The 17,742-nt window shown below is 37.7% G+C and overlaps 1 protein-coding gene across 1 annotated transcript in view; it reads left to right on the plus strand.

Moving 5' to 3' along the window:
• Window positions 1–332: 332 nt before the first annotated feature.
• The window catches only part of LOC108497351 (RNA-directed DNA polymerase from mobile element jockey-like), a 34,390-nt gene continuing 16,980 nt past the window's right edge, over window positions 333–17,742 (plus strand). Inside the window, 2 exon segments of the mRNA XM_017814895.1 lie at window positions 333–359; window positions 1,076–2,353. Of these exon segments, the coding sequence (XP_017670384.1) occupies window positions 333–359; window positions 1,076–2,353 (1,305 nt within the window).

A 17,742-nucleotide genomic window follows, 5' to 3' on the forward strand; every position in this document is an offset into this window, starting at 1 on the left:
ACAAATCGTATAATTAAAGCTGTCTAGCATACAAGGAAATCCTTGTGGGCATGGTAATTGATAATCTTCTGAAATCTGCAACGTTCAGAAAATACACGCACACACACACACACACAGACACACACACACTACTATTGGCAAGAAAATCTATGAAAAGGGGAATGCATTCCTTTGGGTTTCTTTGTTGATTGGCACTGTCACACATTTAGTTAATGCATTCAGAAGACCCTGAAACTTTACTTTTTGTGGAGGGATGAAGAAGTTGCTTTTACTGAAAGAAGTAATATGCATAACTACATAACTGGCATCTCTGAAGAAGCATCAGATACATTATGGCTCACAGCAAAATCAGAAATCAGGTAAAATGCAGGCTTTCTATGAGGTATTGGAACCTTCGCGTGTTACAGGTAGAAAAAAGTATTATTGGAGGTTAAAATTACCACACAGCATGCACAAACCACAATAAATGCTACATGTGAAGGAATTTTAAGTGTTGAAGTACTGAGGTTTTCTTAGTTATTGCAAGCTGTTCTGGTATTTACTGTTTGCCTAAACATATGCATAAGGATACATTGTGCCTACTCACAACATGTTCTGCTATTTTCCCTTTATCTTGGGCATCAATCAATTTTGAAGCTTTTTCCTTTGTCGTAATACAAACACTCTTTCTAAGTCTTATATTGCATGACCATGAAATAATAGAGTTTTCAATATTCAGGGGTACAAGGAGGGCCATCGATAAAACCTCTACGCTGGACTTCTGAAGGGCAGATTTCAGCCTATTCAGAAGGCTGAAAAAGGGGTCTAGGAGGGATGGACCTGCTTCAAGAAGGAAGTCTTGAAAACAGAGGAGCAGGCTGTCTCAATCTGCCGAAAGGCAAGCCGTTGGGGAAGATGGCTGGTCTGGCTGAACAGGGAGATTTTGAAGGAAATTAGGGTAAAAAAGAGAGCCTACAGATTATGGAAAAAAGGGCTGGCTACTCAGGAAGAGTTTAGGAATATAGTTAGGTCATGTAGAAAGAAAATTAGAGAGACAAAGGCACGATTTGAATGTAATCTTGCCACCTCTGTGAAGGGTAACAAAATGTCCTTCTACAGATACATCAATAGCAAAAGGAGGGGCAAGGAAAATCTCCATTCTTTTTTGGACATGGGTGGGAATAGAGTTATCAAAGATGAGGAAAAGGCTGAGGTATTTAACACCTTCTTTACCTCAGTTTTCAACAGTAAGACAGGTTGTCCTCAGGACAGCTGGCTTCTGGGGCTTGTAGAAAGAGATAACCCTCCTGTAATCCAGAAGGAAATAGTTAGCAACCTGCTGAGCCACTTGGATCCCCACAAGTCTATGGGACCAGATGGGATTCACCCAAGGGTGACAAGGGAGCTGGCAGAAGACCTTGCCAAGCTGCTCTCCATCATCTACCAACAGTCCTGGCTCACTGGGGAAGTCCCAGATGATTAGAAGTTGGTGAATCTCACACCCATCCACAAAAAGGGCCGGAAGGAGGACCCAGGAAACTACAGACCCGTCAGCCTGACCTCAGTGCCTGGCAAGGTTATGGAGCAGATCATCCTCAGTGCAATCACACAGCACCTACAGGATCGACAAGGGATCAGAACCAGCCAGGATGAGTTTAGGAAGGGCAGGTCCTGCCTGACCAACCTGATCTCCTTTTATGATCAGGTGACCCACCTGGTGGATGAGGGGAAGGCTGTGGATGTGGTCTACCTGGACTTCAACAGAGCCTTTGACACCGTCTCCCACAGCATACTCCTGGAAAAGCTGGCAGCCCACAGCTTGGACAGGGGCACTCTGTGCTGGGTTAGGAACTGGCTGGAGGGCCGGGCCCAGAGAGTGGTGGTGGATGGTGCTGCATCCAGTTGGTGGCCGGTCACTAGTGGTGTTCCCCAGGGATCAGTGTTGGGCCCAGTTCTATTTAATATCTTTATTGATGATTTAGATGAGGAGATTGAGTCCACCATCAGCAAATTTGCAGATGACACTAAGTTAGGGGGGAGTGTTGATCTGCTGGAAGGCAGGAAGGCTCTGCAAAGGGACCTGGACAGACTGGAGAGTTGGGCTGATTCCAGTGGGTTGAGGTTCAACAAGGCCAAGTGCCGAGTCCTGCACTTTGGCCACAACAACCCCATGCAGCGCTACAGGCTGGGCCAGGCAGAGTGGCTGGAGAGCAGCCAGGCAGAAAGGGATCTGGGAGTTTGGACTGACAAGAAGCTGAACATGAGCCAGCAGCGTGCCCAGGTGGCCAAGAAGGCCAATGGCATCCTGGTCTGGATCAGGAACAGTGTGGCCAACAGGTCCAGGAAAGTGGTTCTTCCCCTGTACTCAGCACTGGTGAGGCTACACCTGGAGTACTGTATCCAGTTCTGGGCAACTCAGTTCAGGAAGGATATTGAGGTGCTGGAGCAGGTCCAGAGAAGAGCAACAAGGCTGGTGAAGGGATTCGAGCACAAGTCCTATGAGGAGAAGTTGAGGGAGCTGGAGTTGTTCAGCCTGGAGAAGAGGAGGCTCAGGGGAGACCTCATCACTCTCTACAACTCCCTGAAAGGAGGTTGTAGCCAGGTAGGGGTTGGTCTCTTCTCCCAGGCAACTATCAGTAAGACAAGAGGGCATGGTCTTAAACTGTGCCAGGGGAGGTTTAGGTTGGATATTAGGAATAAATTCTTTACAGAGAGGGTAATCAGGCATTGGAATGGGCTGCCTGGGGAAGTGGTGGATTTATTGTACCTGGAGGTGTTTAAGATGAGACTGGATGTGGCACTTAGTTCCACGGTCTAGTAACCACGGTGGTAGTGGATCAAGGGTTGTACTTGATGATCTCAGAGGTCCCTTCCAACCTGGCTGATTCTATGATTCTATGATGTTTCTATGATCTGTGTTCCAGTAAAAAACTACATACGTTTTTATTTGGGCATACGTATCCCTAACCATACACATATGCACATAAGGACAAGCCAATGATCTGAGGGCTAGAGCACCTCTCCTATGTAAACAAGTTGAGAGAACTTGGTATTTTTCAACCTGGAAAATAGAAGGCTCTGGGAGGCCATATAGCAGCCTTCCAGTATCTGAAGGGGGGCCTACAAGAGAACTGGAAAGGGACTTTTTACAAGGCCACATAATGATAGGAAAAGGGAGAATTGTTTTAAACTGAACGTGGATAGGTTTAGATTGGATATTAGGAAGAAATTCTTTACTGCCAGGGTGGTGCGGCACTGGAACAAGTTACCCAGAGAAGCTGTGGAGATCTCATCCCTGAAAGTGTTCAAGGCCACGTTGCATAGGACTTTCAACAACCTGGTGTAGTGGAAGGTATCCCTGCCCATGGCAGGAGGGGTAGGAAGTAAAAGGTCTTTAAGGTCCCTTCCAACACAAGCCATTCTACGATTCTATGGTTCCATATCTTCATAGAGTGAAGTAAACAGAACTGTTAGGTAGTACTTTGGACAGCTCAAACAGGTCTTAATACTACTACATAAAGAAAAAAAAATCTGTGACTATAAAACCATTATACACTTAAAATCATGGCAAAAAAATCCCAACAGTCAAAATTCTTCTGCATTAAAATGAAAGAATGCCAGAATGTTTGTGTTATAACTCTCTTTCTTCAGCACTGGTAATAAAGGACATTTCCTACAAATTATTTCAGGTGTTCATACAGCTGTGCCACATTATTTCCTTACTCACTTAGCTTTTTAGGTTTCATAAACCTTCTCTTGAACATCCAAATTGGGATCCTTCATGCTTATAAAGTTGAATATATTTTCCTCTGTTTCTGTTCTTTCATACATTTACAGCATTACATCCAGTGAGGATGCATTTACTTCACAAAATGGACAGTGACTCAGGGTACACGGTCTAGTGCTCTCCTTTTAGACAAGTGAAATGGTTATTGAAAACACAATTTTTTATTTTCTTGAGTAAAATAATTTCCCTTTCCTATAATGGAGTGATCAACTGTTGATAAGTGCAAGCTTCTTTTTCTACTGAGAGAGTTCATTTCCCTGGCATTTCTTCCATGCCATTTCAAAGTCAAAGAAAACTTTATACAAATAAAACTTGGGGTTTTTTTGTCTTTAGTGACATATTTCTGGAATAGAATCACCATTGGTTTTACAGAGACCTCTTGCGGACACCAAATTCTCCCCAGTCCGGCAAAGTTAGATTTACTGGTTCTGCCTGGACTGAAATGAAAATACATTAGTTCTGCCTTACAGTGATTGAATTGCTGATGTGGAAAGTCTGCCTCCTGAGGAATGAGTAGGTTCCTTCAGTATAGCACATGTGCCTTCTCTTTGAATTGAGATGGAAGCGAAAAGCAAACTAGCCTGATCATCCAATTCTGTTAGTAGATCTAAGCCTGCTGCTTGCATGTAAGCCATGCTGTAGCTCTTTGATGCTGCCTCTCACCTGCCTTTAACTGCCCTGAGTTACTGCCTAGCCTGGATACTTGACAATACTGTTCAAGTCAGTCTAATTAGAGTGGCATGCTTTTTACAGCCTCTGCAGAATGTTTTTTTGATAATTTTCTAGATAAGTTTATATTAAACTGCATTAATGTTATACTTTCTAGACAGATACCTTTTATTTGTAGCACTGCACTCATGATTCAGAGCCAAGAATGTGGACACACACAGAAGCTCTGAATAATCTTAATCTTTAAAATTAAATTGTCGCATCAAAGAATTTTCTGTGGCTCATACACAGTAGTGCATTATTTAGATTGAGCTTTGTCCTCAAACAATAGAGTCTTTTATTATCTGCCTAGTATTTGTCTCATTTAGCCATGGAAGGAGGTTGAAATCTGAGGAATATCAGAGATCTTTTTTTTTCAAAATGGGCATATCTTGATAAGTTCTTTTTTTTCCCCCGGTCTACCAAGTTATATCTGTTATTACTTATATATATTTTTTTTCCGATTTAAAAACATCTCATATATATCACATCCCTCACTGCATTCTCAAAATTATTCTGGTCTTGGCCAATTTGTTGTCCCTTGACATTCACTGGAGAGAATTCTTCACAGAAGAAATAAAGATTCATGAAACTGAGGTGATAAAAATGGAGTATTTGTACAAAAGTAACTATTCTCAGTGTTTTATGTTCTTGTGTTTGTAATTGTTTTATTTCTCTAATTTTCATGTTTTATTACACATTCTGCTCCATATTTGGGTCTTGGCAACTTGAGAGAATTTAGGTAATATTTCTCAAAATGGCAAAAATTTTTCATTTCAGAAATAACATTTTAAGTACAGACACTGTATTATGCAGTTTCTAGCAGATGATTTTACATAATGACCCTCTTTTTAGTAGAAACAACTCAAAATATCAATTGCTATCTTACTCCTATTCTTATCCAGTACAAGGTGACTTTCATTAAAAAAATTGAAAAAGTACATTTTTATGTCTGTGGCATTATAATTCTGGTATTGTTTTTCACTTAACTTTAAGAAAATATAATTATATTTGCTGATATAATAATCAGCACCAGATGTGTCAAATGTCTTTGATTAGAAAATGAAAGCTATAATCCCTGTTGTTTTCTGTGAGTTTATATTAGACTGCAATCACAACAATTTAAGGTGTAACATCACCCATTGCAGTGGCTTTTCCAAAGCTAAATTATGCCTTGATTTTAATGACACTATGAATACAAATAAAAATGCACAGGCACCTGCTGCTGCAAAGAAAATCTTGAGGGCCTTAAGTTTGTTTAGCTAATAAAAAAGAAGAACATTCAGTATAGGCCAAATACAAGTTATTTTCTAAAGCTTTCTTACCATTATTAGGCAAAATTTAGCCAAAAGATCTGTTTACCTCTAGAGCTGCATTGTTAATGACAAAGATGCTGAGTACATTTATTATTTTCTACACAGTTCACATAGCATATGACTTTTTTCTTTGTCCCAGCATTTTTTTGTTTACTCAAAATTTAAATGTTTTACCACATTAAAAGTTTCCCTGATGGAAAAAAATTGTCCTTTCAGATGTTCTTTCCTTCTTCCTCTCTTCCTTTCAAAAGAGTCAAGGAAAGAATATATTTTAAGCTATTGCAAATATTTCCCTTATTAATCAGAAACATAATTTGCACTTAAATTTTTTGGATATTAAGTATGTAATGAAAACCAATAATCTAATGAAGTTGAAATAATCACACTGATTGTTGGAGCTGAGCATTTTCATCACACAATTATTATCTTCCCTTCCTTTCGTCAGCTTTTTGTAAACATGTTAAATGCATTAATCAGACTGTGCATGGATTTCATAAACATTGCTGCATTACATGTTCTATTAATAGATGCAATATTTCCCATGCAAAATATTGATTATACAAAAAAAAAAAAAGTTGAAAAGTGTGTTTCATCCAAGGTTAAATTAAGTTTGGATGAATAAATGCTTTCAAAAGAAAAACTTACAATGAGTTGGGATTCAATTTCTAAACATCTGGTGTCATCGGAGATGCCCTAAAGAATCTGAAGTATTTGTATGGGTCTGAGAGATAAGATATAGAACTCACAGAACTGTGCACTTTGGAACAGCAGCACAGCAACTACATCAGATATCCCACATCCATTGAAATACAACTAGTCACTTATGTTTGGGCTACTGAATGTACTTTGACTGGGTGCAGAAACTTGCTTCTCTTTTTACAACCCATATGATTTTTTTACTATGATTTTTTTTCTTCAGAGCAGTGTTATACACTACACTCACTAAACTCAACAGTTTCTTTTGCTGCCAGTGAAACATTTGATCAGGACTGAGATACATGAGCCACACGCACACAGAGAGGAAGGACACAGAGAGAAATCTTTATAACTGGTGCTGTCAGAAGATGTTCTCTCCCCGATATCTTCTTACTACACAACAAGAGGTAGCTAGCACAGGGGGAGCTGTGCACCTTCCATAATCTATTTCAGCTGGGCTGATTTACAACTTTCGTTGCCTTCTAAATTAATCCAGCAAACATTTCTGCACAGGTCTGAAGAACGCCCATTTTGGAACTCCTATTCCAGCAAAAAGGACACAGCAAAAAATTGAAGAGTAATAACCGTTTAGAAAATGATTCTCTGTTGTCAGCCTTGCTTCACTGGTAGGTCTTCTTACTTCTAATCTATATGTTATTGTCATCCAAATGTGGGATTTTAAAACAGTTAATATGAAGAACAGTATATATTTAGAAATAGATTGTTATTTTAACTGACATGTAAAAGCATAATTGTGTCTATAGAAAATGGGTAGTATAGTCTCTCTACATGGAGACCAGCAAAAAAGTTTGTCTGATAAAGACCAAATGTCTCCTCTAGTACTGCATTGAATATCTTCATTCAAATGCCAATTAATTGCCATTTTGCATGCTCACTTGTGAAGGACCAGGAATCAGAATGAGAACAATTTCAGAAGTGGAAAAAGATGTACAGCGATTGAAAGGACTTTATGATACAGACTTTACAGTTATTCTGTATATACACATCGTATGCTTCCCCAGAATTTGTATCTCCCAGGCATGTTCAGGCTTGTCCACTTCCCTGCTTTCCTGCGGATTGGCTGGAGAAGCTGCAGAGAGGAGACAGCCTCCATTTGCCCTTTATTTCCCCAGTTCCTCCCCCGTTCCTCCCTCTTTCACCTGTGCCCCTATCCTGATTTGCTCCTCCGTTTGTCTGTCTCATGCCCCACCCTATGTTCTGGCCCTTTCCCTGCCTGAACCGATAAAGAATCCTGTACACACCTGAATAAACCATTCTACCTGCACCCTACCTTGTGTCCCGGACCTGTGCTGTGCTACAGCCCCATACTCCCTTTCGGACCACGGCACTCACTCATGCATATTTCATTGATAGAAACACATTCTTGATTTCCACCTACTTTCTCTGAAATAGAGGGACACTGGATGCCTCTCTCATAGGCTGTTTTTGCTGCAAGAACCAGTGGCACCAAGAGAGGCGAGTTTGCTTTGGTAGTCTGTGAGTGAAATCAGTCTGTCCTTTCTGTATGTGGGTATAAAACTAATAAAGAAACTGGACCTCTGTCCTCTCCAAGAATAGTGAGATAATCCTCAGGATCAATAAAATCCAAACCAGATTATTCCCGGAACCGGAAAACGAAAAAACAGGCAAAGAAAATGACAGCATTTACCTTGTCCAAAGCAACAACCCATATGATATTTGAAATATCAGGTATGCTACATATGAAAAGAAGTCGTCTTTCACTTCCTCTACTTCTTTTTCCTACACATGTCAGCGTTTGGTCAGCGATCCATATGTCTTTGAATCTGGCAAAAAGGCTAACTCTTAGTATGCAAAGCCGAAAAAGATAAAACAATGGAATCCTACTAATGCCTGCTTTGCAAATTACTGGATTCTCCTTATAATCTTCTTCAGAAGTTCATATCATGTTATCCATATTAGTTAATTTGCATGGTTTCCACAGAAAAGGCAAAGCTGGAAACATGAAGTAAAAATGGACCTACAGTATTTGAGCTCAGAGTACACTGAAAGTCTTACTACCTCCTTCAGAAACGTTTCCAGTATTTTTTAGATACCTGATTGCAAGCTCCACGGTTTTATAACTATGATATTTTCAAAGTTGAATAAGAGCTCTTTTCCAAGGGGTTTCTGTGCTAATGCTCTGCTTAATATCAACTTCCACTGGTACTATAAACTGTATTTTTTAATCTTATTTTGGGAACTCTTCATCAACTTGCTTCATCTAGGAGAGACAGAAGTTCTGAAAACTCTTATGTATATAGTCTTTTTTAGGTTTGAATGATTCTTCAGTAGTATCTTAGGACTGGAAACACATCCTCTTAATATATTCCAGCAAATGTGTGCTAAAGAAGTAAACCTCTGTGAGAAACTCCAGGAATTACTTAAAATTTACAATGAAACACCAAGAATCTTGAGGCAAAACAGTAGATCTTTCTCTAGCTCTCAACATCTTCAAAGTAATTGTTAAACATTTAAAAAGAGAGAAACTAATGAGCTTCAATAGGTAAACTTTCATTCCTCATAGACTTTCTACTATTGAAAAAGCTTATAAGCCTTTATAGTGTAAATGTTGGTACTCTAATCCTTACACTACAGAGAGGTGGGCCTGTGGTAACCTCAGAAAGTTCAACAAGGTCAAGTTCAAGGTTCTGCACCTGGGTCACTGTAATCCCAGGCACAAGTACAGAATAGGCGGAGAATGAACTGAGAGTAGCTCTAAGGAGAAGGACTTGGGGGTGTTGGTTGACAAGAAAGTCAACATGACACAGTAATGTGGGCTTGTAGCCCAGAAAGCCAATTGTATCCTGGGATGCACCAAAAGAATTGTGATCAGCAGGTCGAGGGAGGTGAATCTCTCCACCTTGTGAGACCCCACTTGCAGTGAGGCATCCCTCTCTGGGGCCCCCAGCATAGGAAAGATAACAAGGATAAGGAAAGAGGGAATGGCTTTAAACTGAAAATGGGTAGGTTTGGATTACATGTTAGGAAGAAATTCTTTACTGTGAGGGTGGTGAGACACTGGACCAGGTTGCCCAGAGAAGTTGTGGATGCCCCATCTCTTGAAACATTCAAGGCTGAATGGGACTTTGAGCAGCCTGGTCAAGTGGAAGATGTCTCTGCCTATGGCATGGGAGTTGGAACTAGATTATCCTCCAATCCAAACCATTCTGTGATTCTGTGATTATATGCAATAAATTTATTCTTCTTCCCTGAATTGTGGCAGTGACTCAGAGCAATGCTACTTGTGCCTTCTAGACTGTATTTGTGTTCTCTAATATATATAGCTGGCTGAAATCTAACATGTATATACCATTTAGGTGGTATCTACTTTCTGAACCCACATCATGATGCAACCAGAAAATATCTAAAAAAACACTCCAAAATTACCACACACATTTACCAATGTTTTTGTCAGCATTTCGTTATTTTTAAAGTACACTAATAAGATTCATAATGCTGTCTTTTCAAAACTTGGAAACGTAATGTCTAAATTACAGCTACTGTCCAAAGACTTTTCTACATTTCTTTCTGGTTTGATCCTAGCCATGGACACTATGTCCTGACCAGGAAGAATAAACAAAACACAACAAAAAAAATATATGTTTATTCAATACAGTGACATAGCTGTAATGTTTCTGACATTTTTTCTAGATTAGCACTGTAATTATGTTGACTAAAGGTAAATATCTTGCCTTGCTTTCTGTTTAAGTTTTCATTCAGTTGAAAGGTTCTATCAGTGCCACTGGCAGGGAAAAAAAAAAAAGTTTTGACTCACATATTTCATTCACTACTGACAGCAAAGTTTACAGGTGAAATGTATGATATCTCCCTAAACTCAGACAATCCTAGAAGCCTAGCATACCACCAATTAAACTACTGTAAATAAATAATTCTGAAAGTAAGCACAGGAAAGTGTCTGAAATCAATTGCCTCTTAATAACTTAATAGAAATTGATGATGCATGTCTCAGGTATCTCTCAGATAGTGATGCAGTCAAGCCACTCTTGTAAAAGACCGTGTCTAATCCTCACCTTTCTGATTTGAACATTTTGGCATGATAGAGTTCCCATTGCTCTTCATACCCTTTTTACTGCTTTGCTGAGACAGAATGCACTCATTTTATCTGCCTGCAGAATCTCCAAATCAGGCCTTATGAAACACATGAAGACCATCTGAAAAAACAGCTGGTGAAAGGATTTAAAGTGGTAAAATATATGTTTGATTTTTGTCAGAAAAAGATTGATAAAAAACATATTTTGGTAAAGTTAAGTTTTCAATAATGTTTTTAAAGAGAAATATTTTTAAAAGACACATTTCAATAAAGTCAAACATTTCCTTTACTTCTTATGCAACATAGCTGATAACAAATGTGTTAAAAATTACAGATTTTTGTAGTAATTGATGTCTAAAGTAGCTAAGGAAAAAAACTCCAGGGCAATTTAATTAGAGGTAAGATAAGAAAAGGATTTAATAGTGCCTATAAGGCAAGAAGTTACAAGACACCCGTGTCCCTCTGCCTCGGGTGTTACAATTTATAATAGTGTTCGTCCAATTCCAGGTTTTTCCACCCCTTGGTTTTTGCCCTGACCCACCCCTGACCTGCCCCTTGGCAACTGGGGCTGGGGTTTTTTGAGACCACCTACTTCATCACTTCGTCTTCCTTGGAGCACAAAGGGCACATGGTTACCCAGTTCTTGACTGTACTCTGCGGTTTAGGCTATGGATTAGATGTTCTTATACAGAGAAGGCCTGCCTTGACAAGAGACTAAACATTCTAATGGAATTTAGGAAAAGTGATACTGGGAATTGGTGTGAGAGGGTTGAGGAATGTGTGTCTACTGTGCTAAGGGTAAGGGAGATGCAGCTGCTTCTAAAATCTACTTCTGCTATATAACTACTTATAAAACCTATAAAAATTAGAAAAATAAAAAAAAAACAAAAGGACCTTAAGGCATCAAATTAATACAGCATGTTGATATTACTGTAACAAAATTATGATCTCATTAAGTGTTTCAATTACATACTTTGAATAGAATTGTAAATGCCAATATTCTTAAAGGTCTGTGTATAATGGGGGGCCTCTGGGGGGCCTCTGGTGGTCTAGTGGTTAGGGTGCAGGACTCTCACCGCTGCGACCCGGGTTCGATTCCCAGCCCCCCGGGCAGATGGAGCTCGTCAGCCCTGTGAGGCAATCCATCTAAGAGAAGGTCACTCCAAACAAACCTACGTCCTGGGGACCTCACTGCCACTGTCCAAGCTTGCTCGGCCCCGGCAGATGAACCTCAGGATTAAAGGGTGGGCTCAGTTCAGCGCACGCTGTGTCTCACCTAAAAAATCCACTGCGCAGGCTCGAAGGGTTAATGACCTTTCCCAAATCTTCGCTCGCGAAGACTGGCCATTATATAATGACTGGATGGTCTAAAGGAGGCCAAATGAAAGTGGCCTTGGGGTCAACAGAGAAGAAGAGTGCACAGACCTACCTGGAGAAAAAGCTCTGTGAGGGAACATTACAGGGGAATCAAAATACACCATGACATAAAAATCTTAGATTTTCAGAGAAATTTTTTCTCATCTTTCTGAAATTTTGGGCAATCCAACATTCAGAAATTTCACTTTCAGTTTTATGTATCATGCAGTTTTTCTTTACTTCTGTTACATGGCTAATGGTTTTCACTTATTTTCTCAAGCAGTCCTTTCTCATTGTGATACTACAAAACTAAACAATTAGCAGCAGCGGTCCCCAGTGTGTTTCATGATATTCTCATTGCCTGTGTCCTCAATTGATTCAGAAGTTCAATTATTGCTTTGAATAAACACTTTCAGAGTTCTTATTATCCCAATTTTATTTATTCTTAAAAGACTGTTTGAAAAGGTATCCAAGTAATATCTAAGAAAGCAGCTTAAAAAGAAAAGATTCCAAGGTCTTTTTTCTAATTAGAAAATCTTGCAGTAATCCAACTAATTGATTTAAGTGTGAACACATAAATTTCAAAATAAAGCTAAATAAGTCTTTAGGGCTAATGGTCCCTTGGTAATGCAAATAAGGATCAGCACACTTTCATGGCAACTAACCAATTATGTGATTGGGAATAAGCTTTGAGTGATGTTCACACAGAAAATGCAGAATCTTTATTGCTCTCTGCTGCAAAACTATTGTTGTCTTTTCCAAATGTGGCTTTATTTTTTCAGAAAACACTCAGATATTCTGCAAAAAATTTAAAATTTCATTTAAAAATTAGGTTTCATATAGTTTTAAAAATTATTAAATTTTATTTATTTTATTAGCATTTTATTTATTTATTATATATATTAATATGTAATGCTACTATATGACAATATGCTAACATTTTTGTTATAATAGATTAATATCTTATGGATGTTATTAAATAATAATGTTAATAGAATTAAGAAATAAAATAATTTTAATGTTTTAAAAATAAAATGTGAAGCACCATTTTTAAATTGTTCTTATTCTGTTTTCTTTTTTTTTCATCCTTTTCTTTCACTCCACACTACAATTTCTCATATCAAAACCAAGCCTTTCTTAAATACAGTTTTAATTATTGATGCTTCTTAGTCCTTTCAAGTTCAGATATTTTCAATTAATTTTAAGAAATAGATTAATTAAGGATCTAATTAGAATCTAATTTAATTAGGGTGTGTCTCTCCACATATATTAAGAATCATTCACTGTTAGGACTTAACTACTTACATTCTATTTTAATTTGGTTGAGATAGCTCTTGAAAGAATTAACATGCATCTGGGAAAAAAAACAGTCTAATAGTATTTCTGTAGGTTTTATTGCTCTGTCTCCATTCCTGCTATCATCTTCTACCTCCACATTTTACCACAACAGGATGGCAAAAGGAACAGCTTACAGGACCAAAAGATGAAGGCTTCATTTTACCTTAGGCTGTAACACTAGAATACAGAAAAGGCTTAATGATTTCAACCAAGATAGAAAGGAACCTGAAACTTTGTCTAATTTCTAATTTTAGGATTGAACTGGAGCTCAAAGTGCTGAAATTAAATAATTAAAAAAAAACCCAAAAACAATGTACTTCTGGCCAGTACCGCAGAAACTGGCTAACAGTTCATCAAGAAGCTATACTAAATGTAATAAGCCCTCCTAAAATTAGTCATAGATTGAGCTGTTCTTTGACATTTTTAAAGTAAAGGGAGGAATTACCTGATAGAGTGGAAGAGACTGGTAGTAGAAGTAGATTATAAATTCTCCCCTCAAGGAAATGCAAGTATTGAAAGAAAAATATTGGCAGTGTAAAGCTTGAGAAATACCAAATGGGGACATAAAATATTGCCATGTGAATGTCTTAATCAAAAGGTATGTGTAACATAGTTTTAATCAGTACTGAATCCTACCAAGAAAGTAGAAAAAGCATCTGCCTCCACCATTTAAAATTTCATTACCTGATATGGATTGACTCTACGGCAAATCTAGTTTATTATTGTGAAATCTGAGGGGGTATCTAGTTTCACTGTATATAAAGGTATTGGAAGTCTACTCTGTCCCCATCTCAAAAAAATGTCTGAATAGGATGTGAAGTCAGTTATACACTGAGCATCCAAGACATATACAATTTTTTGTTGCATTCGGGGTTAAGTTGCCCTCATCTAACTATAGGCATTAAAGTGAGATGCTTAGCTTCCACAGGGTCTTTCTACAGTCAGTAAAGAGAAGAAAGCACTTCCTCCAGGTAATTCAGGCCATCACACTCATAATGTGGAAGTGCATTGATTAGAGGGATAGCTTAGGGTGATGAGGGTTCTTTGTGAAGTACTTCACTTTATACATAAGGTTAGGTTGACTGCATCTAAGGTTTAAGTTTTAAATAGAATTTATATTAAAGCCTGAAATAGCTTGGTCTGTTTTTTATTCAGAGCAACTCTTATAATATACTTTGTATATTTAAGAAACGTGCAACATTTATGCAGTCCTTTAGAGTAGCATTAAAGTATTCTAATAAGTCATAGATAAAAAGTCAACTTATTTTCCACAGATCTACTCTCCCTGCACTGTCTTGAGGAATTCATGGCAATATGCTAAGAATTCTTACTTTTCTGGAGCAAAGTCTCCCTGGTTTGCATAACAGATTCTGTCCACTGCAGTGCCTTTGCCTAATCATCCATCTTTTCAGTCCTAGGCATCCCCTGCCCTAGCACCAGAAGGCAGAAATAATTCAGTTTCTCTTTCAAGAAAACCTCTGGCTTTTGCACTGTTATTCAGCTTCTTTATTGATCTGACTTGCAGATAAATGCTTTTACAATTCTGTTAAACCACAAAAATTAAGATAGAGGTAATGATGAAAACCTGTCAGAAGAATTAACCTTACATATCTTTTTGATCAGTTGATAGCTACTCCAGCTGTTGTTGATGAAGTACCGACATGCTAGCTTGCTTTTTACACGAAAATAAGGAGTAAAATTTGGAATTAGTATCCAAATGCTACTAAGATGACAGATATGTGCACAAAAAGGTTTTTCCTTTAACAGCAGGCACAAATTTTATAGGCAGGAAAGCAGGGTAAACTGAGGAGGGGGAGAAGACAGCAAGTCCGTCCACCTGACTGTGTACCCATACTAGACAAATCGGTGCTGCATCTTGGACAGTTCTGCCAGACAATAAGTGCAGGTGATTGGAAGCCAGAAATCTCCATTTCAGTACATGAATGCTTTGTCCTACAGTCACTGAAAAATTCTTTCTTTGCTTCATCACTATCCATTTCTGTAGGATAGCATCACAATTTTTTCCTGAATCACAAGACAGTATTTCCTAATGATCTGTATACTCATTTAAGTCTTTCTGTATTTGCATATTTGTTATTTTTGTATGTTTCTTTCTTCAGAACAATGGTGAAGATAAATAGAAAAAAACCCAGGTATTTAGATTTAACAGAAGAAGAAAGATGGATCTTGATTCCAGTCCATAAGAGAATGTTAGGCTATAGATATCTGGAAAGATATATTATAGAAATAGAAACAAGATAATTCCTCCTATCAAAATAATTATCATATCCTCCATAATTACAGTTTGCCAGACGTCAGATGTCATAATAACAGCTAAAGAAAATCATAATGTCCACCTATCCATGTACTTATATTTTCTATCTTTTGTGCATTTCTTACAGAAACTGCAATAACAGTTATTCTCACTTAGCTTCTGATTTGATTCAAATACTTTTGAAATCAAAAGCATTTAAGCATTATGATTGGGATCTAAAAGAGAAAAATTTAAATGCAGAAGGAAAGACAGAAAAAGGATGCAAAAAGTAACTTGTAGCTATGATTTTACACCATGCTGTTCTTTTTTGACTTAGTGCCAGTATATTTAGGATGTATTCACTAGGGCATATTTATAAGATTGTGCATGGTGATGTCTAAATCAGGGAGGGGAGTAAACTGTACTAATAGTCCATAAGACTTTGTTGTAGTCTTGCTGCTGTTCACTGCAGCCAGTTGGGAGTTTCAGAAGGAGTCTGGGTCTCCTGAGAGCAGGAGGTCTTAGGGAGGGAGCACAGTCCCTAGAGTTCACTCTTCAGTCCAAGGAATGACTGTTCCCAGTGTAGATACACATGGAATAGCTTTTGTCAAATCTTTGCATTTCTGATTGTGTACAAACCACAGGACAGAGCTCAGCCCATCTAAAAAGCTGCTCAACATCTGCACAGCCAGCCATGTTGCCGTGGCTATACTGCTGTTTATTGTCCCAGACAGGTAATTCAAATTTACATCTGTAAATTCAAGTTCAGTCATTTCACTACCTGTGGTGTAAACATACTCTGAAGTCATGGATGCCAGGCTGCACTCAACCACCTGTGGTTTACAGATATCATTTAAAGACTGTAGACAAAAAAAAAGCAGACTGTCTGTCAACCCTGTACTCATCTGATTCATAAATTACTCCCTTCACACACACAGAGGAAATATATCTAGCTGTGCTCCTCCTACTTGCAAGAAAGTAGCTGTGTAACTCATTGTTTAATCTTGGGGAAGTTACTTAATAGTATTGTACATTTATTTTCCAGTCTGCTAAATGTTTTGAAATTACAAGGATTATCTATACCAGAAAACATTCTGTAAACTGGCCTTCGTTAATACTTACAAAACAGTTTGAGATTATTAGATAAAAAATGCTAACATTTTGATATTTTTCTGCCCTAAATTATATCAAAATGACAATCACTTATAATTGAAACAGAAAAACCAAGTATGGACAAAATTTTAATGCATGAAAGTATAAACATGAAACCAAAATAAACAGCTATATAAATGTCATTTAGAAGAAATGATTGGGTCATGAAAAGGCACAATATGCTTGTAAAAATATCTTTAAAACATCAGGAGCCTCATTTGGCTGCATTTCCACAGTAACACCTGTTGGTGGCTCAGTAGGAAAAAGACATCTTTCCTTACAAAAAACCGAGCTGAAAAATAAAAAGCCCTCAAATGTGCATTTCAGAGGAAAACAAAAGTGTAACATCTGTATAATGTGGAACAGCATCTAAAATTAGATAAGAAAAACAATCTCTTGCAAAAGTATTAACCAAGCAATATGCTGTTAAAGCGAGTTTATGATACAACCTGAATGGTTTTTAAAATATGTTTCAAGGTTTTCAGGTGGTGGATGATTCTATAAAGCTTTTAGTCACTTGGCCTGAGCACAAAGGTGGTGATTCTAATTTTAGTTTTGGGATGTAGAAAAAAGTCAATTCATAATATTTGAAAATAAAGTGTAGAGATGAAAAATTTATCAGAAATTGAAGGAAAATACTTAAACTTTTTCTGAAAAAGGAGTTTAGAACAATAAATGTGTTAGACTCACTGATTATAGTTGTGATTCACAGGACTAAAATTCTCCATTGGTTCTAAAATTTATCGTGAAAATCTTGTAGGCTTTTAAAACTTGCTACCAAACAGACATACAAATATAGATAGCCACAAATCTTTTGGAGAGGTCAGCAGTTGTTAATATGCAATAAAATTTCTCAAGAAACACTTTTTCAGAATTAATATAATAAGCGTATTTTTATCCTGAAATATGTTATCAACCTATGTACGCACTCCAGATTAGAGGAAATGTTTGTAATTATGATAAAAGGCAAAACAATGATGCAGTTGAGATCCAGTTTGTGACTATTTGTGGAAATGAAACTGTATATGGGGGCTGGATGATTTAAACTAAATATTTTAAATGGTGTCATATGTATAGAGTACAT

Source organism: Lepidothrix coronata, unplaced genomic scaffold (genome assembly GCF_001604755.1).
Source record: "Lepidothrix coronata isolate B3197 unplaced genomic scaffold, Lepidothrix_coronata-1.0 Scaffold47, whole genome shotgun sequence".
NCBI classification, from domain to species: Eukaryota; Metazoa; Chordata; class Aves; order Passeriformes; family Pipridae; genus Lepidothrix; species Lepidothrix coronata.